At 41.7% G+C, this 22,230-nt stretch overlaps 1 protein-coding gene across 2 annotated transcripts in view; it reads left to right on the top strand.

Moving 5' to 3' along the window:
* atp6v1h (ATPase H+ transporting V1 subunit H) overlaps positions 1–22,230 on the top strand; it is a 101,339-nt gene that overhangs the window by 32,367 nt on the left and 46,742 nt on the right. The window contains exons 6-7 of one of the 2 annotated variants that reach the window (XM_080194229.1): positions 430–534; positions 10,317–10,364. In XM_080194229.1, coding sequence (XP_080050355.1) covers positions 430–534; positions 10,317–10,364 — 153 coding nt within the window. The remainder of the gene's footprint in view (positions 1–429; positions 535–10,316; positions 10,365–22,230) is intronic. The other variant, XM_080194231.1, reaches the window with a different exon arrangement.

Raw genomic sequence — 22,230 nt, forward strand, 5'->3', positions numbered from 1 at the left:
AAATAAGTGTATTTTATTTGCTCAAACGTTGCACACAGTGGAGGAACATGTCTGGAGGAATGTTCCCGGAGGTCAAATGATCATCCTGTATGAATACAGTCATGATGTGAGACTTGCTTCTGTTTCTTTTTCCTTCTCGGTATTAGCCCTCTACTTGCTTTCGCTTATGGAAAAGTGAAATTATCAGTATTATCTCAAGTGGCTCATCATATATGAATGCTAACTAAGTTACTTTAGTAAATAAAGTCAGTCTGTTTTCTTCAGTTTCTGACTGGCATGTGTTTTCAACATGAAACAAATGTTGTTTGATTTCTAATATCTTCCAATTTTAATTGCTGGGATAAATGTAAATTCAAAGGAAAAGATGGTCCAAATTTATATCCATTTCAAATGTCAATGTTTCTGAAATGTTGCATTTTATACCTACAGGCCGCAAGAATTATAGCAAAACTAGCTGCTTGGGGGCGTGAGCTGATGGAAGGGAGTGATCTGAACTACTATTTCAATTGGATTAAAACTCAGCTGAGTTCCCAGGTAATTGGGCGAATTAAGTACTTGATGTTGGGCAAAATATCCTCAGTAGAACATTTGTAATGATAAAGGTTAGTGGCTTAAGTGTCATTTCCCTTGTAGCTTTGCGATCAGTGCACAAAGTAAGGTGGCTGACAATAGCACTGATTCTATTGCTGGAAAACACTACAGATGTGGTCACTGGCATAAGTCATTTCCTACAGAGTCTGTAGCATCATATATGCTAAACTATTTACAGACAGACATAATATTTGGGTATTTTACTCCACCTTGATGATCATTGTGACTCATACTTGTATGCTGCACTGGTATTGGTATTTATTAGGTTTTACATGAGAACCGACATCTATATATATATGCCTTGCAGTACTGAACAAGAATTATATCACTTGTACCATGCTGGGTGGAGCTGGTGCTCACTGGATAGTTGCCTTGAAGAAAGGTTCTATCTTGTCTAGGACTTTTCTATTATCCTCCCAACCCTGCCTCCAGAGGGCAGCCTCTGTTCATTGGCTCTTGACACTAATCAGCTGGGATTTGTCTATTTGAAAATAGATTTTTTTTGCATCTGATACTGCTCCAATGTCAGCCTTTGCTGATGTCCTAATCCTGTAGCTTGGTATCCTTGTATCATTTTTTTGAGGGTAGGTATACGTGTTGATATTGGTATTTACCCTATTGAGGTCTTTTCAGAGGGTGGGATGGCCACTTGAGGTGTTGGATATCTTCCAGACAAAGAAAAAGAGTCAGCTAACTGCTTACCTTCAACTTCTTGGGGCAAATTTAGATGTTATAGCACTTTGGTAACCCAATCTTCGATGTGTGACCAGGGGAAAAAGCGTTCTCTGTTTTACCACCTCATGCTTTCAAACTTTGTGCCAGAAAGTTTGGGTCTGTTATGTTTTATTCCTGGCAAACAGTTTTAAGAATCCCATTATCAATGGAGACAGTTACTTATGGCGACTGATAGTATGACTGGGATTACTGGTATGTTCGCTTTCAGATTTTATTATTTGCATAATGACAGAATGCTTCCTTTGCCTAAGTTTTGAGAAAATTAGCAGTTTAGGTTATACGAAATACCCTCATGATACACTCTGATTAATACTCAAAGTTGATGTGTAACAATAGTGTAATATTTTTGTTAATTGTATCCAGGTATGTGAGATCTTACAACAGTGCCTCCCATCTATTAACTTTTAACATGTATGTTTAGTTAGTACAAATGCAATTATTGAAAATACACATTTGATACAAATTCAACATAAGGGACTATTTGTTCACTTTTTACTATGACAAACTATTGTTTGTGTAAAGTTTACTGACATTAACTTTTAGCATTTGTACAATTTTTAAATTAATGTTGCTTTTAAAAAAGCTTGTAATGACCTTGCGCATCAGGGTTATGTAAGTTATGTCAGTATTTGTTTCATGAAATCTGAGAGATCATGCTGCTCAATAAAATTTGAAATAATATTGTTCCAGTGAAAATAACTGTTGTGCTCCACGTTCTCAACTACAAAAGCAAAATGCAATGGATGCTGAAAATCTGAAATATGAACACACGTGGGTCAGGATGTTATACTCCCACCAAGGTGGCTTCTGAGTTGGGGTTGGGAGTGGGGGAAGCAGGGCCTCAGGAGGCAAACCAGTCCTTTCACTTAGTACCTTTTCCCACCTAACCTCAATTTTTAATCATTTGGGAGTGAATGTGAGTAGGGTAGGAAACGGGAATAGACTTTTCCTCATCTGGGAGGGAGGGGGCATCAATCTGAAGACCCCTTCAGATTTGAGATGCCTTTCTCTCCAGAACCTTGGAGTTCCAGTCCTTCAACCCCCACTTGCCTGCCCCCTGTCTCCCTCTGCTTTTAAGCAGGTGCAGAAGCTGAGAAAGAATGAAAGGGAAGGCCTGTGATAAGGTGGGAGAAAGTGATGAGGGTAAAAAGGATAGTAAAAGAAACAAACAATGAGTTAGAAGTATAAATGACAGAAGAGGAAACATTCCCTTTTTTCTGGATAGTTGATAACATAGTGGTCATTGACTTGAACCCAGCAAAAGATTAGAAAGTGCTTAAAAGAAACATTGTGTGACTTGAACTTCTATTAAGCACATTGCTTTACAGGATGCCTTATCCCACCTTGTCCAGCCTATTTGCGTGGAGGGACTCATTTCAAAGTTTTTCTCACTTGAGGGGCCAATGAGCAAATTTTGGGAAAGATGAAGTTTGGCACAGCAGTAAACATGAATTTTTAAAAATGGACTCTCTCTTGCTCTGTCAGTCTGATTCTTTCTCTAGCTCTCTTTTTGTCTGACTATCTCTTTCTCTCTCTCTCCTCTGATCTGTCTCTGTACCCTGATCAAATCCCACCATGGCAGATGTGAAATTTGAATTAAAGGAAAATCTTGGAATTAAAAGTCTAATCATAAAACCGTTGTTAATTGTCAGAAAAGCTCATCTTGTTCACTAATGGCCTTTTAGGGAAGGAAATCTGCCGTCCTTACCTGGTCTGGCTTACGTGTGACTCCAGATCCACCGCAGTGTGGTTGATTCTCAAACATTCCAAGTTGGAGGGTAGAAAGGGATGGGCAATAAGTGCTGGCCCAACCAGCAATGTCCACATCTTGTTTAATATTTACATACTGGTAGAAGATTTTTGGGTATCCTTTTTTATGGTAAGTTTCCTTACTATTTTCAAATCCTCTCATCACCCATCCTAGTTTCCTCTTCAGGTTCCCTTTAAATTGGGTCAGATCCATTTGGAGTATTGTGAGCATATCAAAGGAAGGACGTGCTGGCCTTGGAAAGGGTCCAGAGGAAGTTCACAAGAATGATTCCTGGAATGAACAGCTTGTCGTATGAGGAACGGTTGAAGACTCTGGTGCTGTACTCATTGGAGTTTAGAAGGATGAGGGGGGATCTTATTGAAACTTGGAGCATATTGTGAGGCCTGAATAGAGTGGATATGGAAAGGATATTTCTACTAATAGGAAAAACTAGAATCTTGGGGCACAACCTCAGGCTAAAGGGACAATCCTTCAAAACGGATGAGGAGGAATTTCTGCAGCCAGAGAGTGGTGAATCTGTGGAACTCTTTGCCACAAAAGGCTGTGGCAGCCAGGTCACTGAATGTCTTTAAGACAGAGATAGATAGGCCCTTGATTAATAAAGGGATCAAGGGTTATGGGGAAAAGTCAAGAGAATGGGGATGAGAAAAATGTCAGTCATGATTGAATGGCAGAGCATACCTGATGGGCCGAATGTCCTAATTCTGTTCTTATGGTCTTTCATTCATTCTATTGACTTTTGTTCTCACTTGAAGCATTTACCTGACACATCATGTCCTCCTTTTTATCGTTCCATCCTATTGTCTCTCTCATCATCCAAGAAACTCTAGTTTTGATTCTCCAACCTTATGCTCATTATGTGCTATCCTGAGTTTGTAGGCTTCAGAAGGGCAATGACTAACTTCCCCCACGTTGCTGCACTTCATCCTGCCAGTAATGGTTGCATTCGCTATTCTGCCTCTTTGATAGACAGAATATCAAAGCAGAATTGATTGGGTACAGCAAATAGATATCTTTTAACAGCCCTAAAACAGAATATTTAGGCATTATCAAATTGATGCTTCTGAGAATTTGTGTACAAATTGATTGTTGTGACTAGAGTTTAAAAGCTGATTTGTACAATATCCATATTGATTTTCTCAAATAAATTTGATTATTTGAGCATGGCACTGATAATGAATCCATGCAGACTATTCCTGCTCAATCTAAATTTGGACTCTTAAATTTGCCTACAATCAGGGTAAGGTAGTTGGTCTGCAGTTTCCTGGCTGATCTCTTTCTTTTGAATAGGGTGAACTATTTACTGTTCTCTAGTCCTTGAAACAACACTGCTTTCTAAATATGTTTTGGGAAACTGAATCTTTTTGCTACTGCTATTATTTCGTGTAGCATATTTTTTGTCCTGTATGGACTATTGGCCACTAATAATGGTGTTTGTGCTCCCAAATTAGAATGTTTCTAGATTTGTCAAACAAAACTTCTGTTTCACAAATCTTGATTAGGTAACCCATGCCAGTGCATTGCAGTGCTAACAGGCTGTCTGATGTTGTGAAATGTTCATTGGCTGGATGCATCATCAGGGTGCCTGATATTGTGAGTGCCTAATGCTACTTAAAAACAACTTGTGACTATTGAACCAAAGGTATATTATGGCTGCAAGAAGTGGAGGATTTTTTTTAAGTGAATATGGATAATTTGAAGAATAGCTAAATATGTAAAAATATGAGCACTCAAGTTTTCTGATAATGCTTTGAATGCCTTGGTAGGAGATGAGATGAGTGACCTATGAGACACCTTCCAGGCAAAAGCTTAGATGGCAGTGAGAATAAGTGGTGACAGGGGTCAATACCAGGAATACTGCTTCAAGGTCATGGTGTAGTACAGAGGGAGGTTTAATGATCTGACTTGAGTTGTCAAGATGCATTAGTTCATCTTCAAATATCATTTTACCAATTGCACTGCTAACCTCGTCCATCACCTATCACCAGCAATTTATATCTATCGCTACATAGGAGATAGCTGGAATGAACAGGATGTGGTTATCTGCTTATTTTGACTTCTATAGTGGAGGAAGTTGTAACCATTTTGAAAAGAAGCACCACTGACATGGTTCAAGGGATCTGAGGGTACCTGCACACCCCCTTTCTCACTTCCCTTTCATTCTGCAATCTCTCCTGACTCTCCTCTTCCCCCCCCACCCCCCCACCTTAAAATAATCAAGCCTTTTTCCCTTTTTCATTTGAAATACCAAGAACTAAACCTTCTCCAATCAAGAGAACAGGAAGAAGAAAGCGTAGGTGAAGAGATGCCAACACTCAACCTTGTATTCATAGCCACCAGCCAGACCAACATTGTGTGTTTGAGGTTAGAATCAAGAAGTGATTTGTCTACAATGAGACATTGGGCACACTGATTAGGAACTGGGATGAGGAGCAGAGCATCTGGAGGACCAGTTTGCATGCTGCAGAGAAGTCTCATGAGGACTTTGGACCAGGCTGCAGAAGAATGCTAATGGGTGTACATAACCAAATGTTTGTGCACAAGTTTTCCAGTTTACGTGTCAAACATGGAGGAATCAGCACCAGCTGAGCATAGGGCTTTGCAGAGCTTTTTTGACAATCCTCTCAACACGAAATGGGTCTCAACACACTATGGAACCCACCATGACGCATGGTGGCAGATATTTCAACTACATTGCACTGCAAACAGCTCCCACAAAATGTCTGTGATGGAAGTTCAGACTGCTGCAATCATGGATCTCAGTAGCATCCACTTCGTAGATCCATAGAATTGTTTAGACGTAGTGGTCTGTGCTCCTTAAGACTATCTTAGAATGATAGCCTTCCTTTGCAATTTCTTGCCACTGACCTCTTTTTGACGTCAGCCAGCTTGTTCAGGCCAAAATAATCCATCTGAAGCCAAGTTCTGTATTCTAGAGCTGTTTGAGATTGCCCTCCAAAGATAGTTGCAGGCTCCTTAATTGAAGTTAAGCAGCTTTCAGCCAAGCATGATACAACGACAACATCAATGTCTTGTAGGAGCACTAAAATAGGTAAAAGGCGCTTTGGAGTTAGACACTAAGCGATTGTACAATGGTGATTTGTTCATTTTTGCATATTCATTCACATATGCTTTGCCCAAAGGCTGGGCCTTGACCTGTTGCCTGCTGGTGCTTCCTCATAGTGCCCTAGACCCAATTACCTTCATTTGCTTCATCAATGACGTTCCTCTATCATGAGATTGGAAATGGAGATGTTTGCTGATGATTTGTGAGTCTTCAGACACTGAAGCAGTCCATGTCCATGTGCTGAATGACTTGGACAGATAAGTGACAAATAATTTTTCGCCACTCAAGTGCTAGGCAATAATCATCTCCACCGAGAGAATCCAATCATTTCACTTGATATTCAATGGCATTACCATCACTGAATCCATCGGATCTTCCTGTTGACCTGAAACTGAACTACATCAGATATATAAATTCCATGGTTACAAGAGCAGGTCAGAAGCTGGGAATTCTGCAGAATTAACTCACTACCTGACTCTCTAAACCCTGTCTACCATCTATTGGGCACATGTCAGGAGTGTGATGGAATAATCTCCACTTGCCTGGATGAATGTAGCTCCATCAAGGATCTGGATGACATCCAGGACAAAATAGCCTACTTGTTTGACACCCCATCCACTGTCACTCACATCACCAACATTGCACACTGTTCCATTTACAAGAAGCACCACAGCAACTCGCTAAGGCTCTTCCAATAATACCTTCAAATCTATAATCCCTGCCACCTAGAAGGACGGGCAGCAGATGCATGGGAACACCACCACCTGCAAATTCACCTCCAAGCCATTGCCATTCATTTACTGTCACTGAATTAAACTCATGGAATTCTCTTCCGAACAGCACTATGTGTGTACCCACACCACATGAACTGCAGCAGTTTAAGAAAGCAGCTTTTGAGGGTGATTGGAGATGGATAATAAAAACATTGGCCCAACCTGTGATTTACTCTTATGACAGTAAAGATCCTGGGCTATTTTCTTGACAGCTTTACTGGTGGTGCCGTTGCCTTTTGATTGTGTTGTCTGAAAGAGAATATGTGGTGACTGATGTTAAGAAAGATAACACTCTTGATTAGGCAGAATTTGGGTTTAAACGGGTTATTGTTGGTATAGCCCCCCCCCCACTTTCTTTTCCGTTGCTTTTTCCTATGTCAAGTGCACCCCTCCACCTCCCCATCACCATTTGCCCCTTCTAAAGTTAAAGTTTATTCACTCGTCACAAATAATTACATTAACGCAGCAATGAAGTTACTGTGAAATTCCCTTAGCTGCCACGTTCCAGCGCCTGTTCAGGTTAATGCACCTAAACAGCAGCTAGATGGTGACAAAAGTTGTTCCTCTATGCTGAGATAGGGAATGTAATGCTGTCTGTTGCACAATCTTGGTACCTGATCAGTTGGGTATTGTGGGGCTTCTCCAGAGCATGGTAGTATCGTCAAAGTGCAGAAGGAGGCCGTTTGGCCTGTCGGATCTGCATCGACCGCAATTCCACTCAGATCCATTTCCTGCAACCCCACATACTTACTTACCCTACTAATCGCCCTCTCATTAGGATCAATTTATCATGGCCAATCAATCTAGCCAGCATGTCTTCAGACTATCCAGACAGTGCAAGTATTACTTTCGGATAATTTGTTCTGCAATGTTCTTTAAGCCTGAATGGTTCTCGTTGGATGCCTGCTATATGCATGTGCTCCAGGCTGGCATAATGAGCCTCATTGAGTAGATATCGCTCATTAGTCAATAGCCTCCGTTTGACCTGCCCTGGTGTGTCAAATATCGGTATTAGAAATGGCCGAAGAATCAAGGAATTGTGAATTTGGTGTCTGAATGCTGTTTATGATCACACACCGAGTGAATCAAATCCCTGTTGATTCATGAAAAAGGCCAAGTTCACATGGGATCTGTCCAATAAATGTCTGTCTATTCAGTGGCACTTTGCGCTCTGGAGAATCCTAGAATCTGCAAATCTGTGTGCGAGCAGCCAGTTCCCCTCCCATCCCACCAAATGCCAGTTCCTCTCCCAGTCCCATCCACTTGTTCAGCAGCTGCTTTTGACTCTCCAGCTTTCCCCAGGGGGCTCTCTGCTCCCATTGTACCATATTTTCAGGTTTCAGAATGAAGAAAGCTGTCCTTCACTTGGACTGGTTCTCTAGCACTATTACTGCTGATTGGCTCACTCATGATCCTAGCAACAGCAAACATGGGAGAGAAATAGTCTGCAGTTCACTTACCGATGTATTTTAAACAAGTGTGGCCCATGGGCCATGATTTGGACAAGTCTATTGTAAATAAATTATGATTTTTAAAACAATCATGCTATATTTAAAAATATCATGTAGGTGTCACTGGTTAGGCCAGCACTTATTGCCCATCTCTAGTTGCCCTTTGGAAGATGAGGGTGAGCTGCCTTCTTGAACCTCTATAATCCCTGTGGTGTAGGTAGACGGTGCTGTTAGGAATCTATGATTCTGTGATTTTTGACCCAGCAACTGTGAAGAAACAGCAATATATTTCCAAGTCAGGATGGCTAGTGACTCGCAGGAAACTTCCAGGTGCTCTTCCCCTTCTAGATGGGTTTGGAAGCTGCAGCCCAAAGAATCTTTGTGGGTTACTGCACTGCATCTTGTGCACACTGATGCCACTGTTTGCTAATAGTGGAGGGAGTAAATATTTGTGGATAAGGTGCCAATCAAGTAGGCTGCTTTGTCCTGGAAGATGACAACCTTGTTGGAGCTGCATTCATCCAGTCAAAGGAAGAGTCTTAGATTACGCTCCTCATTTGTGCTTTGTAGATGGCGAACAGGCTCTTGGGGAATCAGGAGGTGTGTAACTTGCCGCAGAATTCACAACTGACCTGCTCTGGTAGCCACAGCACTTATATGGCTAGTTCAGTTTCTGATCAAAGTGCTGGGCATTCCTACATTCCATTTAACATGTTTTTGTTTAGCTGTGTAAGGTTAAGATGGAGTTGATCTGAATGAACATTTGAAAAATCGCAGCATTGATGTCAAATCAACTTTTCATACTGACCCGTATCATGATCTGCCTGCTCTGCCAACAGAAGATACATGCATGCAAATTAAAGTGCTTGACTAAGATGCCATATTGTGCAATTCCTATTGCACAACACAATTTAGCGTCTGCTTGTTATCAAATATGGTCACTGCTATCATGTAGGAAACACAGCACCCAATTTGTACATAAGAACATAAGAAATAGGAGCAGGAGTAGGCCATCTAGCCCTTCGAGCCTGCCCCGCCATTCAATAAGATCGTGGCTGATCTGTCGCTGCTCAGTTCCACTTTCCCGCTTTCTCCCCATAACCCTTAATCCCTCTCATCAAAAACCCATCAACCCGCGTCTTAAAAATATTTAGCGAGGCAGCCTCCACCACTTCAACGGGCAGAGAATTCCAGAGATTCACCACCCTTTGAAGAAGTTCCTCCTCAACTCCGTTCTAAACCGCCCCCCTTTTATCTTGAGGCTGTGCCCCCTAGTCCGACTGTCTTTTTTGAGCGGGAAGAGTCTCTCCACCTCTATCCTGTCCATCCCATTCATCATCTTATACGTCTCAATGAGATCTCCCCTCATTCTTCTAAACTCTAACGAGTACAAGCCCAGTTTATTCAGCCTCTCCTCATAGGCTGCCATAAACAGATTGACAATGACTAGGCCTGTTTTTGAAGTTGGAAATCCAGTGTTTCTTTTACTGAGTCTTAAAAATGTTGTTTCATATTTTAAAAGATTTTGTCTGTATTAGACTACTTCAGAACTTTGACCCTTTTCAAGAAAGGAGTTGGCAGCTTGCAGATTTGGGTTTTGCGGAGGTATTTCCTATTTTTGAAAAAATAGAGCATAAGTGTTTGTTTTACATGTTAAATTTTGGTGCCCTTGTGTGCTCCTAAGTGAATTTCATTCATTAACTGGTGGATTATACAGAAATTTTATAACTGTCATGTTAATAAAGTGGAATCTGATTACCTGTGCCCCAAATAAATTAATGCTTTCAATTGTGTGGTGGTGCTACACTAATAGTGCATATTCATTAGTCTTACAAATTGGGATTTGTCATCTTGTAAATGAAAATATTAATGTATTTCCATTACAATTTGTTTTATACGAAACATAAGTCATTTTTATTTTTTGTTAGAAGTTGCGTGCTGTGGGGTCTGAAGCAGGAACAGTTTCACCAAGTGAGGTAAGCTGAAGAGAAAAAAGTTGGGAATGGCATATGGAAAGTAGCATAATTTGTGCAACTTCCTGACAATTTGGCACCATGCTGTAAATCATTGAATTATTTGTGGGTGGGAGATCCAAGGAAGGGGAATAGTCAAATGCTGTAAAATGCAAGTTTTGTTGGGTTATTGTGTTTTAGGTGGTGGAAGGGGAATTGGGGGAGAGAGTCTTATCACCGAACTGTTCTTGCTCGCGGACCTGGCGTCACACTTTTCCTGAGATGAATTTGCCAATGAAATCACTGATACTAATTGGGATTTGTTTCCCTTTATGTAAAGCGTCAAATTGAAGAGTAAATTCCAATTTTTTTCAGCTGTTATTGTTGAGAAAAAGATTAACTAAATTCATCTTTCTTTATTCAGTAAATACATCTTATAAATATATCTTATGGACTAATACAATTTAGCAATACAAAATGCTGCTGTTTAATAAAATTCTGTATTTTGTCACCTAATAATATGAATTAGATCATCTCTCACAACCCCTCAACTTCTGCACTACCTTTTGTCAGGTTGCTTGTCTGGCATCTAGTACTCAGTGATTTTCAAATGTTTTTGCATGAAGGACCCTATTTCAAATAGATTAGTATGACAGACCCCAATTCAGTTAGTGATGAGAGATCAGAAATAAAGCTTTAGGATTTCTCCGCCAGCATTCTAGTTCTCCGGTACACACCAACAAAACTATTTTTAACTTGCGTAAAGATTAGGTATATCTACCATTTACAAGCTGCCGGCTCACCAAATAATACAATTGGTCATTGACCTCATCAGTAATAACAGAATTCTTCCTGTATTTAGATACTTAACAGGCTTATAGTTTTTTTAATTGTTTTGAAAATAACTTCACATAACATGTTCCACTGATTCTATGACAGATTAGTCAGTTGAAATCCTGGCATCATTTCACACCTGTGCAAACCCAGCCAAATTGTTCAGTGTTACATAATTATACAAAGAAGTTACATCGTGGAAGAGTCAATTCTGACAACTTTTTCACAATTACAAGAATTAAAACAGCAAAAGATTGATATAAACAGAATACTGGACATACTCGGGCAAAACAGTATTATAAAAGCATTGTTCACTGCATGAGACCAAATTGAATGTACTTCAGAATCACAGCAGCTGCTGGCCTTCCATGTCCCGTCCCACTTCTATAAAAAGTAAATTAAAGATTCAGTGCTGAAAACCAAGGCAGCAAAAGCTCCCATTATGTCAGAAGGACAAGTATTCGGAAACTTTCAGAGGTGGGTATCTTGTTAACTGCTTCTGTACACTGATGTCGGCTACTATTAATTTGTACAAAATGGATGGCTTGACTTTTTTCCTTTCTGCCTACTTCCTATTTTTTGTTTTTCTCTTATTATTCAGATATTATTTTGTGAACCCTTTTAGAAAGTATCTGTGAAGTCCAGGGGTCCATGAACCTCACTTGAGAACCACTGTACTAGATAAGCAGGAAATTCTTGCAATTAAAAGATCAAAAGCATTCCCTCACCCATTGCCATGAATCTTCATTCCCTAGGCAGCAGTTCCATCTCCCAGCCTGATTCCTGTTTTGGGTTGAATCAGATTGTTTGCAGCTGTGGTGTCCTATTTAACCTTGTCTTGAGCTTCCTGTCCATATCCACTCAATAAGATCACCTAATTTCACTTCCATTATATTGCCTATATGGACCATTGCTTCAGCCCATCTGAAATTGTCAACCTTGCATTTTGGGACCTCAACACTCGACTATTCTAATGGCCCATGACTGACCCCTCTCCTTGCATGTCCCATATACCTAAACTAATCCAAATTCTGCTGCCCACGTTCTAACTCCTATTCTCCAAATGCTGTGGTGGGTGCTAGCCTACATGGGATCCCAATCCCCATATGCCTTGACTTCAATGTTTTTATCCATGTATTCAAATCGCTCCTTATTTCTAACATCCAACAGCCCTCAGACTTTGTATCACAAATTCTGTCCTCTTGTGCATTCCTTCAACCCAGCATTTCTGTTCCTGTCATTGGTCATCTGGACCAAGTCAGAATTCTCCCCCTCTCATCAGTGTATATCCTCTCTCATCCTTTAACACAGTCCCTAAAACCAACTTCTTTGACCAAACTTAGTTCGCCTGCCCTAGTGTCTCCTTTGGCTTGTATCAAGCTTTCTTTGATTATGCCCTGTGAAGCATCTTGGGATGTTTTGCTAAGCTCTTGTTGATGTTGGCCAAGTTACCAAAATAGCTGCCATGCTGCTCTTGAAATAGAGCCAAAAGATCGATTTCTCTCTCTTTCCCCCACCCACCCAAGAAAGCAGATGAGGTTTAATGTCATGTCTGAAGGATGACATCGCCTATCAATGCAGCAATCCATTCAAAATACACTTTGTCTGAGCTTAAATTGTGCTCTAGATTGGCGCTTGAAATTGAAATTTTTAACTCTGGGAGTACTACAGCCAAAGCTGATACCTTCAACTCTGACCTGCTTTGCACCCATCCTCTTCACAGGGAGCTGCAAACAGAATTGGGCTGGGAACAATAACCATACATCCCATATCCAATTTCAATTAGGGTGCCTCATTTATTTTACTTTGGGTTTCATACCTTCTGTATAAGGGACAATTTCACTTTGGGTACTTAAGTACCCAAAGATCACAAAACTGAAGAGGACAGCTGCATGTTGTAGCATTTAGAGAAAGAAGAGAAATTTGATGATAACTGAAAATAGACAATGCTGTGATTTAGATTTTCAGGTGCACCTATTGATGTGTTAGGGCAGTAAATAGCAAGGGCTGTTTTTGTTAAATAGTGCAAAGGAACCTGGTGGCACCAGGAAGGGCCTGTTGGAAGTGGTAGCAAAAGTGAGCAGCAGATACAAAACTGTCACAGGACAAGAGCATAAAGTTCTATTCTCCCATATCTCCACTGTATATCCTCTAACTTTTAATTTATCCTACTCCCTAGACCCTCATATTCCTATCATGATCAGTCTGCCTTTGTAAATGCATCCCCCCTCTCTCTCTCTTCTTCTTTCCCCCCACCCCCCGGCGCGCGCGCGCCTTGGTGAGGTGAGATTTCTTTCTTTTATTCTTTCATGGGATGTGGGTATCACTGGCAAGACCAGCAATTTGTTGTCCAGCCCAGATTGTCTTGCAAATGAAGCCATTTCAGAGGGAGTTAAGAATCAATCACATTGATTATGAATCACATCGCTGTGGGCCTTGAGCCACATAAAGACCAGACTAGGATGGCATATTTTCTCCCCTAAAGCTCATTAGTGAACCAAATGCATTTTTATGACAGTGATGGTTGTCATCACTGAGCCTAGCTTCTAATTCCAGATTTTTAGTACCTGAACCAAACTCAACCAGCTGCGATGGTGGGATTTGAACCCAAGTCCCAGAGCAAATTCCTGAGCTTTTGTATTACTAGTCCAGAGATATATCACCAATACCCCATCTATCAGTATACCCATTTCAGTGGCCATAATCTTCAAGTATTGTACATTGTAACTTACCTCCAAACATTTTCACACATCTTAAAATAGCATTATGAACACAATTCACAAAAGCATGTCATTTGTTGTTCTTGTGTGTTTGCTGATTTTTCACTTTGTGATTGTTCTGCATTGAATGGGCTATTTCTTAGCTATTTGTAGATATATCTTGCGGAAGAGAGCAAATGCCTATGAGAAGTTAAGACTCATGGGGGACCCCAACAAATTGTAGAAATTTCAGCAGTGGAGGAAGAGGCTCTTGAAATAAAAGAACTTCTTCAGTGCTGGTGATGGCAAGACTGGCAGTCCAGCAGGGAATGGTAACAACAATAATGTTTTATTTTGCAACCGCCACAAAGCTTTTAGTTGGATCTCTGGTGCATTGACAACTCTTATGAAGTGTTTAATTTACAAATGAACATTCCCTATGCACCGTTATTTAATGTCCTTTCCTCTGTTCTCCAGTGCCATCAAATTAAGATCAAGAATCAGTGATGGGGAAAGGACAAAAGAATCAAAGACCCTCAGTGCCCTTGTATAACAGAAACATAGCAAGCACCAGTGCAAACGTGAATATCTTAGTTGATACATCTAGACAAGTAGATGGAGCTGCACGTGGTAGTTTACATGAGTCAAATGAGCAAAATCAGAATGGTGAAAGGAACAGTTGATGAGGCAACTCACAGGAGGATGCTGTAATTTTTTATCTCTTATCAGGACAGAAATAAGAAATCCCTGGGGCCTATGCTGGTGGTAAAGTAGCAATCATTGAAATACTGACAGGCCTGCCAAACATACGGCGCACACTCCTAGAGAGGAAGGAGGAATCCAACTATAATATTTGTGGATGATGGGCTTTTCAACTCTATAAATTAAAGCTGGCTATTCATGAGTTAGCACTTGCTGTTGTGCCCTACATGTAGGCTCAGATGGTGATAATGCAGACTGGCTGGGAGTGTTTGCTGCTTCTCAAGACTGTAGAGTGAATAGTTCAAGGCTTACAGAGCATCACTGAACTCCTCCTGTCCTGATAAGTAGCATGGATGTGCTGCTGTTCTGAGAATGGGAGAGTGCCTGAGTGGGAGAGTGCCTGAATGGTGAAGTGAGTTTAAAAAAAAGTTTCTCAAAACATTGGTATGTCTCATTCATTACCACCCCCCTCAACTGTGGTGGTGCCTGTATTCCAACTGGCCCACATTGCCCTGGCACAATTGTAGGAGTGATCAGTAGTACAGATTTCAAAGAGTTTTCAAACTAGAGACCATTGGCAATTTTACCTCTGCTGTTTGCTGTACCTTGTTGCTCAGTGCACTCCCTTTAAGATTGACATGCAGCCGTGCAACTTAAAGAGAACGTTGCTTGTGCTTGACATGTTCCCGATTGCTTTACATCCAGCTTGGAAAAATGGTTGTCAGCCGAGAACAGTTCAGGACACGAGTGAACAGCAGTCTTCCGCTTTCTGTGCAGTGACAGCACTAAATTAAGGTGGCAGCATTGGAAGAAAAAAAAATCACATGGTTTTACACAGCTATCTTATTTATTAAGCCATCTTGTTCAAAATTAAATGTGCTCAGACCTTTCCACTGTTTCAGTATTGGATGCAGACTGCACAGTGTTGGGAAATTGGACCAGTCCATTGAGGATTACATGCTTGTTTGTGACAAGTGGTCAGAGACAGCAGATAGGGCTGCAATGTTCCAGTTGACACTAGTCCAGTTGAATTTAGCTGGCATTACAGGCATCACTACATTAGTGTACCATTTCTGCATAATTATTATAATCTTCATTTGGTATGGAATCATGAGTGCTTTCTTCAAGAACCTTCAGATTTACTTCTTAAGAACATAAGAAATAGGAGCAGGAGTAGGCCATCTAGCCCTTCGAGCCTGCCCTGCCATTCAATAAGATCATGGCTGATCTGTCGCTGCTCAGTTCCACTTTCCCGCCCTCTCCCCATAACCCTTAATCCCCTCTCTTATCAAAAACCCATCAACCCGCGTCTTAAAAATATTTAGCGAGGCAGCCTCCACCACTTCAACGGGCAGAGAATTCCAGAGATTCACCACCCTTTGAGTGAAGAAGTTCCTCCTCAACTCCGTTCTAAACCGCCCCCCTTTTATCTTGAGGCTGTGCCCCCTAGTCCTACTGTCTTTTTTGAGCGGGAAGAGTCTCTCCACCTCTATCCTGTCCATCCCATTCATCATCTTATACGTCTCAATGAGATCTCCCCTCATTCTTCTAAACTCTAACGAGTACAAGCCTAGTTTATTCAGCCTCTCCTCATAGCTCAACCCCCTCAACTCCGGTATCAGCCTAGTAAACCTCCTCTGCACTCCCTCCAAGGCCAAAATATCTTTGCGCAGGTGCGGCGCCCAAAACTGCACACAGTACTCCAGCTGCGGCCTCACCAATGCCCTATACAGCTGCAGCAAGACCTCCCTACTTTTATATTCAATCCCCCTCGCTATGAAGGCCAGCATCCCATTCGCCTTCCTGACCACCTGCTGCACCTGCAAGCTGGGTTTTTGCGACTCATGCACAAGGACCCCGAGGTCCCTCTGCACCGTCGCCTGCTGCAGTTTTTCGCCCCGTAAGTCATAGTCCTTCCTACCATTCTTGCACTTGTGTAGGACACGAGGTGAAAATTATGTGTGGGCAGAAATCAAATTTTTGCCGCCACAGTTAAAATGGGTAACCCCAACTCAGTGAGCTGCAGGAGAAAACGGTGTGCTTTTGGGAATGTGGAGGAAAGTCTTATTTTTTTTCCCCATAAATTGGAGCATATGCTTGCCTCCACACCGACATTCAGCACCTTGTCTTCACAGAATGTTTGCTGTGCTAACCACCACAGAATGTCTTCATTTCAGATCGGGTTTCCTTGCAAGGACCTTTTTGGTTAATTATGCCTGGTTTGATTGGCCAGGTGGCACTTGCAAGTCTTGGCGAACTAAATTTGATTGCAGCTTGGAAGTTAGACATGGAGGATGAAATTTAAAATTGTGAAGTGCAAAAGGGAATGCTGCCGGGATAGTTTCCTGGAACAGTGTGTGTTGGAGCCGACGAGGGAGCAAGCTATCTTGGATCTGGTGCTATGTAATGAGGCGGGTAGAATTAGGGAACTTGCAGTGAAGGATCCTCTTGGGGAGAGTGATCATTGTATGGTGGAGTTTCTAGTGCAGATGGAGGAGGAGAAAGTGGGTTCCCGGACACGCGTCCTTTGTTAGAACAGAGGGGAGTACGGTAGGATGAGAGAAGAATTGGCGAATGTGGACTGGGGGAGAGCGTTGGAAGGTAGGTCTGCTGAGGAGCAGTGGAGGATCTTTAAGGAGATCTTTCTTGGTGCTCAGCGGAAATTTATTCCGATGGTCAAAAAGGACCGTAGGAGGAGAGATAATAAGCTGTGGATAACGAAGGAGGTGAAGGAAAGTGTTAAATTAAAAGCGGAGGCGTTTAGAGTAGCTAAGAGTAGTGGGCGAGAAGAGGATTGGGAGAGGTTTAAATGTCAACAAAGATTGACAAAGAAGTTGATAAAGAAGGGTAGGAGAAACTATAAAGCTGGGCTAGCGCTTAATATAAAAAAGGATAACAAGAGTTTTTATAAATATATAAAAAGGAAGAGGCTGGCTAGGGTGAACGTTGGTCCCTTAGAGGATGAGAAGGGGGACTTAGTGGTAGGGGATGGGGATATGGCTGAGGTCTTGAATAACTTTTTTGTTTCGGTCTTCACGGAGGAGGACGTGAATAATTTGCCGGATGTTAGATGGAAAGGTGGTAGGACTGGAGGGTCTCGATGACATTACTGTTACTAGAGAGGTGGTGCTCGACAGACTGGAGGGACTGATTGTGGACAAGTCCCCAGGACCGGATGGAATGCATCCGAGGGTCCTGAAAGAAATGGCGGAGGTGATAGTGGATGCCTTGATGGTTATTTTCCAGACGTCGCTGGATTCCGGGTAAGTGCCGGAAGATTGGAAAACGGCTAATGTTACGCCGTTGTTTAAGAAGGGTGCCAGGCAAAAGGCGGGGAATTATAGGCCTGTTCGTTTAACGTCTGTTGTAGGTAAAATGTTAGAATCCGTCATCAAGGAGGAAATAGCGAGGCATCTTGAGGGGAACTGCTTGATAGAGCAGACGCAGCACGGTTTCCTTAAAGGGAAGTCGTGTCTGACAAATTTACTGGAGTTCTATGAGGATGTGTCTAGGGCGGTGGATAGAGGAGAGCCGGTGGATGTGGTCTTTCTTGATTTTCAGAAGGCGTTTGACAAGGTACCTCACGAGGTTATTGCAGAAGGTCAGGGGGCATGGAGTTGGGGGTAGGGTGTTAGCGTGGATAGAGGACTAGTTGTCAAATAGGAGGCAGAGAGTGGGGGTCAATGGGTGCTATTCGGATTGGCGGATGGTGACTAGTGGAGTGCCCCAGGGGTCGGTGCTGGGGCCTCAGCTATTTACCATTTATATAGATGATCTGGAGGAGGGAACCGAGTGTAGGGTGTCGAAATTTGCTGATGACACCAAAATTGGTGGAAAGGCAAATTGTGTGGAGGGTGTGGAGAGTCTGCAGAAGGATCTAGATAGGCTGGGCGAATGGGCCAAGAAATGGCAAATGGAATTTAATGTTGGCAAGTGCGAGGTGGTCCACTTTGGTAGGAATAATGGTAGGAAGGATTATTACTTACGTGGAGAAAAACTGCAGCAGGCGACGGTGCAGAGGGACCTCGGGGTCCTTGTGCATGAGTCGCAAAAACCCAGCTTGCAGGTGCAGCAGGTGGTCAGGAAGGCGAATGGGATGCTGGCCTTCATCGTGAGGGGGATTGAATATAAAAGTAGGGAGGTCTTGCTGCGGCTGTATAGGGCATTGGTGAGGCCGCAGCTGGAGTACTGTGTGCAGTTTTGGGCGCCGTACTTACGCAAAGATATTTTGGCCTTGGAGGGAGTGCAGAGGAGGTTTACTAGGCTGATACCGGAGTTGAGGGGGTTGAGCTATGAGGAGAGGCTGAATAAACTGGGCTTGTACTCGTTAGAGTTTAGAAGAATGAGAGGAGATCTCATTGAGACGTATAAGATGATGAATGGGATGGATAGGATAGAGGTGGAAAGACTCTTCCCGCTCAAAAAAGACAATAGGACTAGGGGGCACAGCCTCAAGATAAAAGGGGGGCGGTTTAGAACGGAGTTGAGGAGGAACTTCTTCACTCAAAGGGTGGTGAATCTCTGGAATTCTCTGCCCGTTGAAGTGGTGGAGGCTGCCTCGCTAAATATTTTTAAGACGCGGGTTGATGGGTTTTTGATAGGAGAGGGGATTAAGGGTTATGGGGAGAGGGCGGGAAAGTGGAACTGAGCAGCGACAGATCAGCCATGATCTTATTGAATGGCGGGGCAGGCTCGAAGGGCTGGATGGCCTACTCCTGCTCCTATTTCTTATGTTCTTATGTTCTTATGACTCTTCCCGCTCAGAAAGGACAGTAGGACTAGGGGGCACAGCCTCAAGATAAAGGGGGGGCGGTTTAGAACGGAGTTGAGGAGGAACTTCTTCACTCAAAGGGTGGTGAATCCCTGGAATTCTCTGCCAGTTGAAGTGGTGGAGGCTACCTCGCTAAATATTTTTAAGAAGCGGGTTGTTGGGTTTTTGATAAGAGAGGGGATTAAGGGTTATGGGGAGAGGGTGGGAATGTGGAACTGAGCCATGACAGATCAGCCATGATCTTATTGAATGGCGGGGCAGGCTCGAAGGGCTAGTTGGCCTACTCCTGCTCCTAGTTCTTATGTTCTTATGTTCTTATTTTGGTAAGAACAGTTAAGAGGCTATAAGTAGAGTTTGTTCAAAATTAGATCTCCTGGGACTGAGGATTGGTTAGTAAAAACAAAACTGTAGGAGTATTTGGGTCATTTTCTGCTTGGTATGCTTTAGCTAATGCAGTACTGTAAGGTCAGTGCTAGGGACTAAAAACTATTAGTAATCTATACTACTGACATGGATAATAAGACTGAGTATCTAAGTTTGCTGATGTTATGAAGTGAGATAGTAAAGGAAACTGAGGAGAATGCAAGGGTTGCAAAAATATTTGGAAATGGTGAGTGAGAGTGGGCAAGAATGTGACAAATAGAATATAATGTTGTGAAATATGAAATCATTCACTTTGGTAGAAAAAAAACACCATTATTTATAAAGGACGGATTGGAGAATATTTAAATTCAGAGGCATCTGTGCATCCTTGTACATTAAACTCCCATTTCTACAAAACTGAAGTTCTTTAACCTGTCACTTCTAATAAATCTCTTCTGAAATCTTTACGGCTTTGACATTCTTCCAAAAATGTGGTAAAACTAACACTTCTCCAGCTGCACTCCAACCAGTTTTTTTTAATAGCGGTTTCTCATAAGCTCCCTTGCCTTTATTTTCTGCTCCTATGAATAAAGCATTGGGATCCTTGTTTTCACTTAAACCAGCTTCTCAGTTTGTCCTATGGCTTTCAAAGATTTGTGTACATACACCTTCAATTCTCTGCTTCTGCCCCTCTTTGAAATGATCTATTTTTATATTTTTTCTTTTCATTTTTCCATGCATCACCAGATTTCTCTTGTTAAATTTCATCTGCCATGTATCTGCACATTTCACCATTGTATGTCTCTGAAATCATTTACTAGCCTCTTTAAATGTAAAATGTAGTTAACTAATAGCTACATCGCCAAACTTCTTAAGATTCATTTATGGGATATGATATTGCTGGCTGGGCCAGCCATCATTTATTGCCTGTTCCTAACCATCCTCCATTTCCGAGAGCATTTGAGAGTCAACCACATGTAGGCCAGACCAAGTAAAAATGGCAGATTTCCTTCCCTAAAGGACAATAGTTAACAAGATGGGTTTTAATGATAATTGGCAATACTTGTTGTTATTAAACTTTATAATTCACAATTTTTATTGAATTTAAACTTAATCTAAGTAAAGTTTATTTATTAGTCGCAATTAGGCTGACATTAGCATTGCAATGAAGTTATTGTGAAAATCACCTGCCACGGTAGGATTCGAAACTGGATCCCCAGACATTGCACTGGATCTCTGGATTATTAGCCCAGTAACAATGCAACTGTGCCTTTGCCGCCTCTGTATGCACTGTTACAAGTCATTAATATTTATCAGGAAGAGCAAAGGTCCTAATACTACTTGAAGTTGTACAAGACATTGGTAAGGCCACACTTGGAATACTATGTGCAGTTCTGGTCACCATATTATAGAAAGGATATTATTGAACTAGAAAGAGTGCAGAAAAGATTTACTAGGATGCTATTGGGACTTGATGGATTGAGTTATAAGGAGAGGCTGAACAGACTGGGACTTTTTCCTCTGGAGCGTAGGAGGCTGAGGAGTGACCTTATAGAGGTCTATAAAATAATGAGGGCGTACACAAGGTAGCTAGTCAATATCTTCTCCCAAAGGTCGAAGTCTAAAACTAGAGGGCATAGGTTTAAGGTGAGAGGGGAGAGATACAAAAGTGTTCAGAGGGTGGTGAGTGTCTGCCAGTGGTAGTAGTAGAGATGGATACAATTTTATCTTTTAGAAAAACATTTGAATAGTTACATGGGTATGATGAGTATAGAAGGATATTGGTCAGATGTGGGCAATTGGGTTTAGCTAGGGGTTTCAAAAAAAAAGGGCACATGGACAAGTTGGGCCAAAGGGCCTGTTTCCATGCTGTAAACCTCTATGACTCTAAATGGCTTCCCCCACAGGAACACCATTATATTTCCCTCCAGTCTGCTTTCTGTCCCTTGGCTAATTTCACACCCATGCTGCCATACCCCCCCCACCCATTTGTTTTTAATCCCATGGGTTTTAACATTGCTCGCTAGTCTGTAATCGAATGCACAGACACGTGACATCAATCACATTCTTCAGTACATTTAGATACTGTACATGTAAAGTCACCTGAGATTCCCCTATTTGAAATAGAGATATTTAAGACTGGTTTCTGTGAGTTCTTTTCATAACCTTTTGGAATGTAGGCTGGATGCTCTGATAGATGAAACCTCACGTTTAAATTACATTGCAGATAGTGTCCCTGGTTCAGTATTACTTTTTTAGTGTAAATTAAAGTGAATGAAGTGTTGCATACTGAATACAAAAATAATTGAGGCAGGTGTAGATGAGAATTTTGTAACCAAAGTAAAATCTGAATTGACTACAAGATCTTTTCAGCATTCACTTTTAATAAAGTGAGATTGCATTTGTATGAAAAAAATTGAATGCTGATAATCTGAAATAAAACAAGAAATGATGAAAATACTTAAGCCTGCATCATTTGTGGAAAGAAACAAAATTACTGTTTCCTGTCTATTTCATCAGA

Source organism: Carcharhinus amblyrhynchos, chromosome 8, assembly GCF_965287045.1.
Source record: "Carcharhinus amblyrhynchos chromosome 8, sCarAmb.v2.hapA, whole genome shotgun sequence".
NCBI lineage: Eukaryota > Metazoa > Chordata > Chondrichthyes > Carcharhiniformes > Carcharhinidae > Carcharhinus > Carcharhinus amblyrhynchos.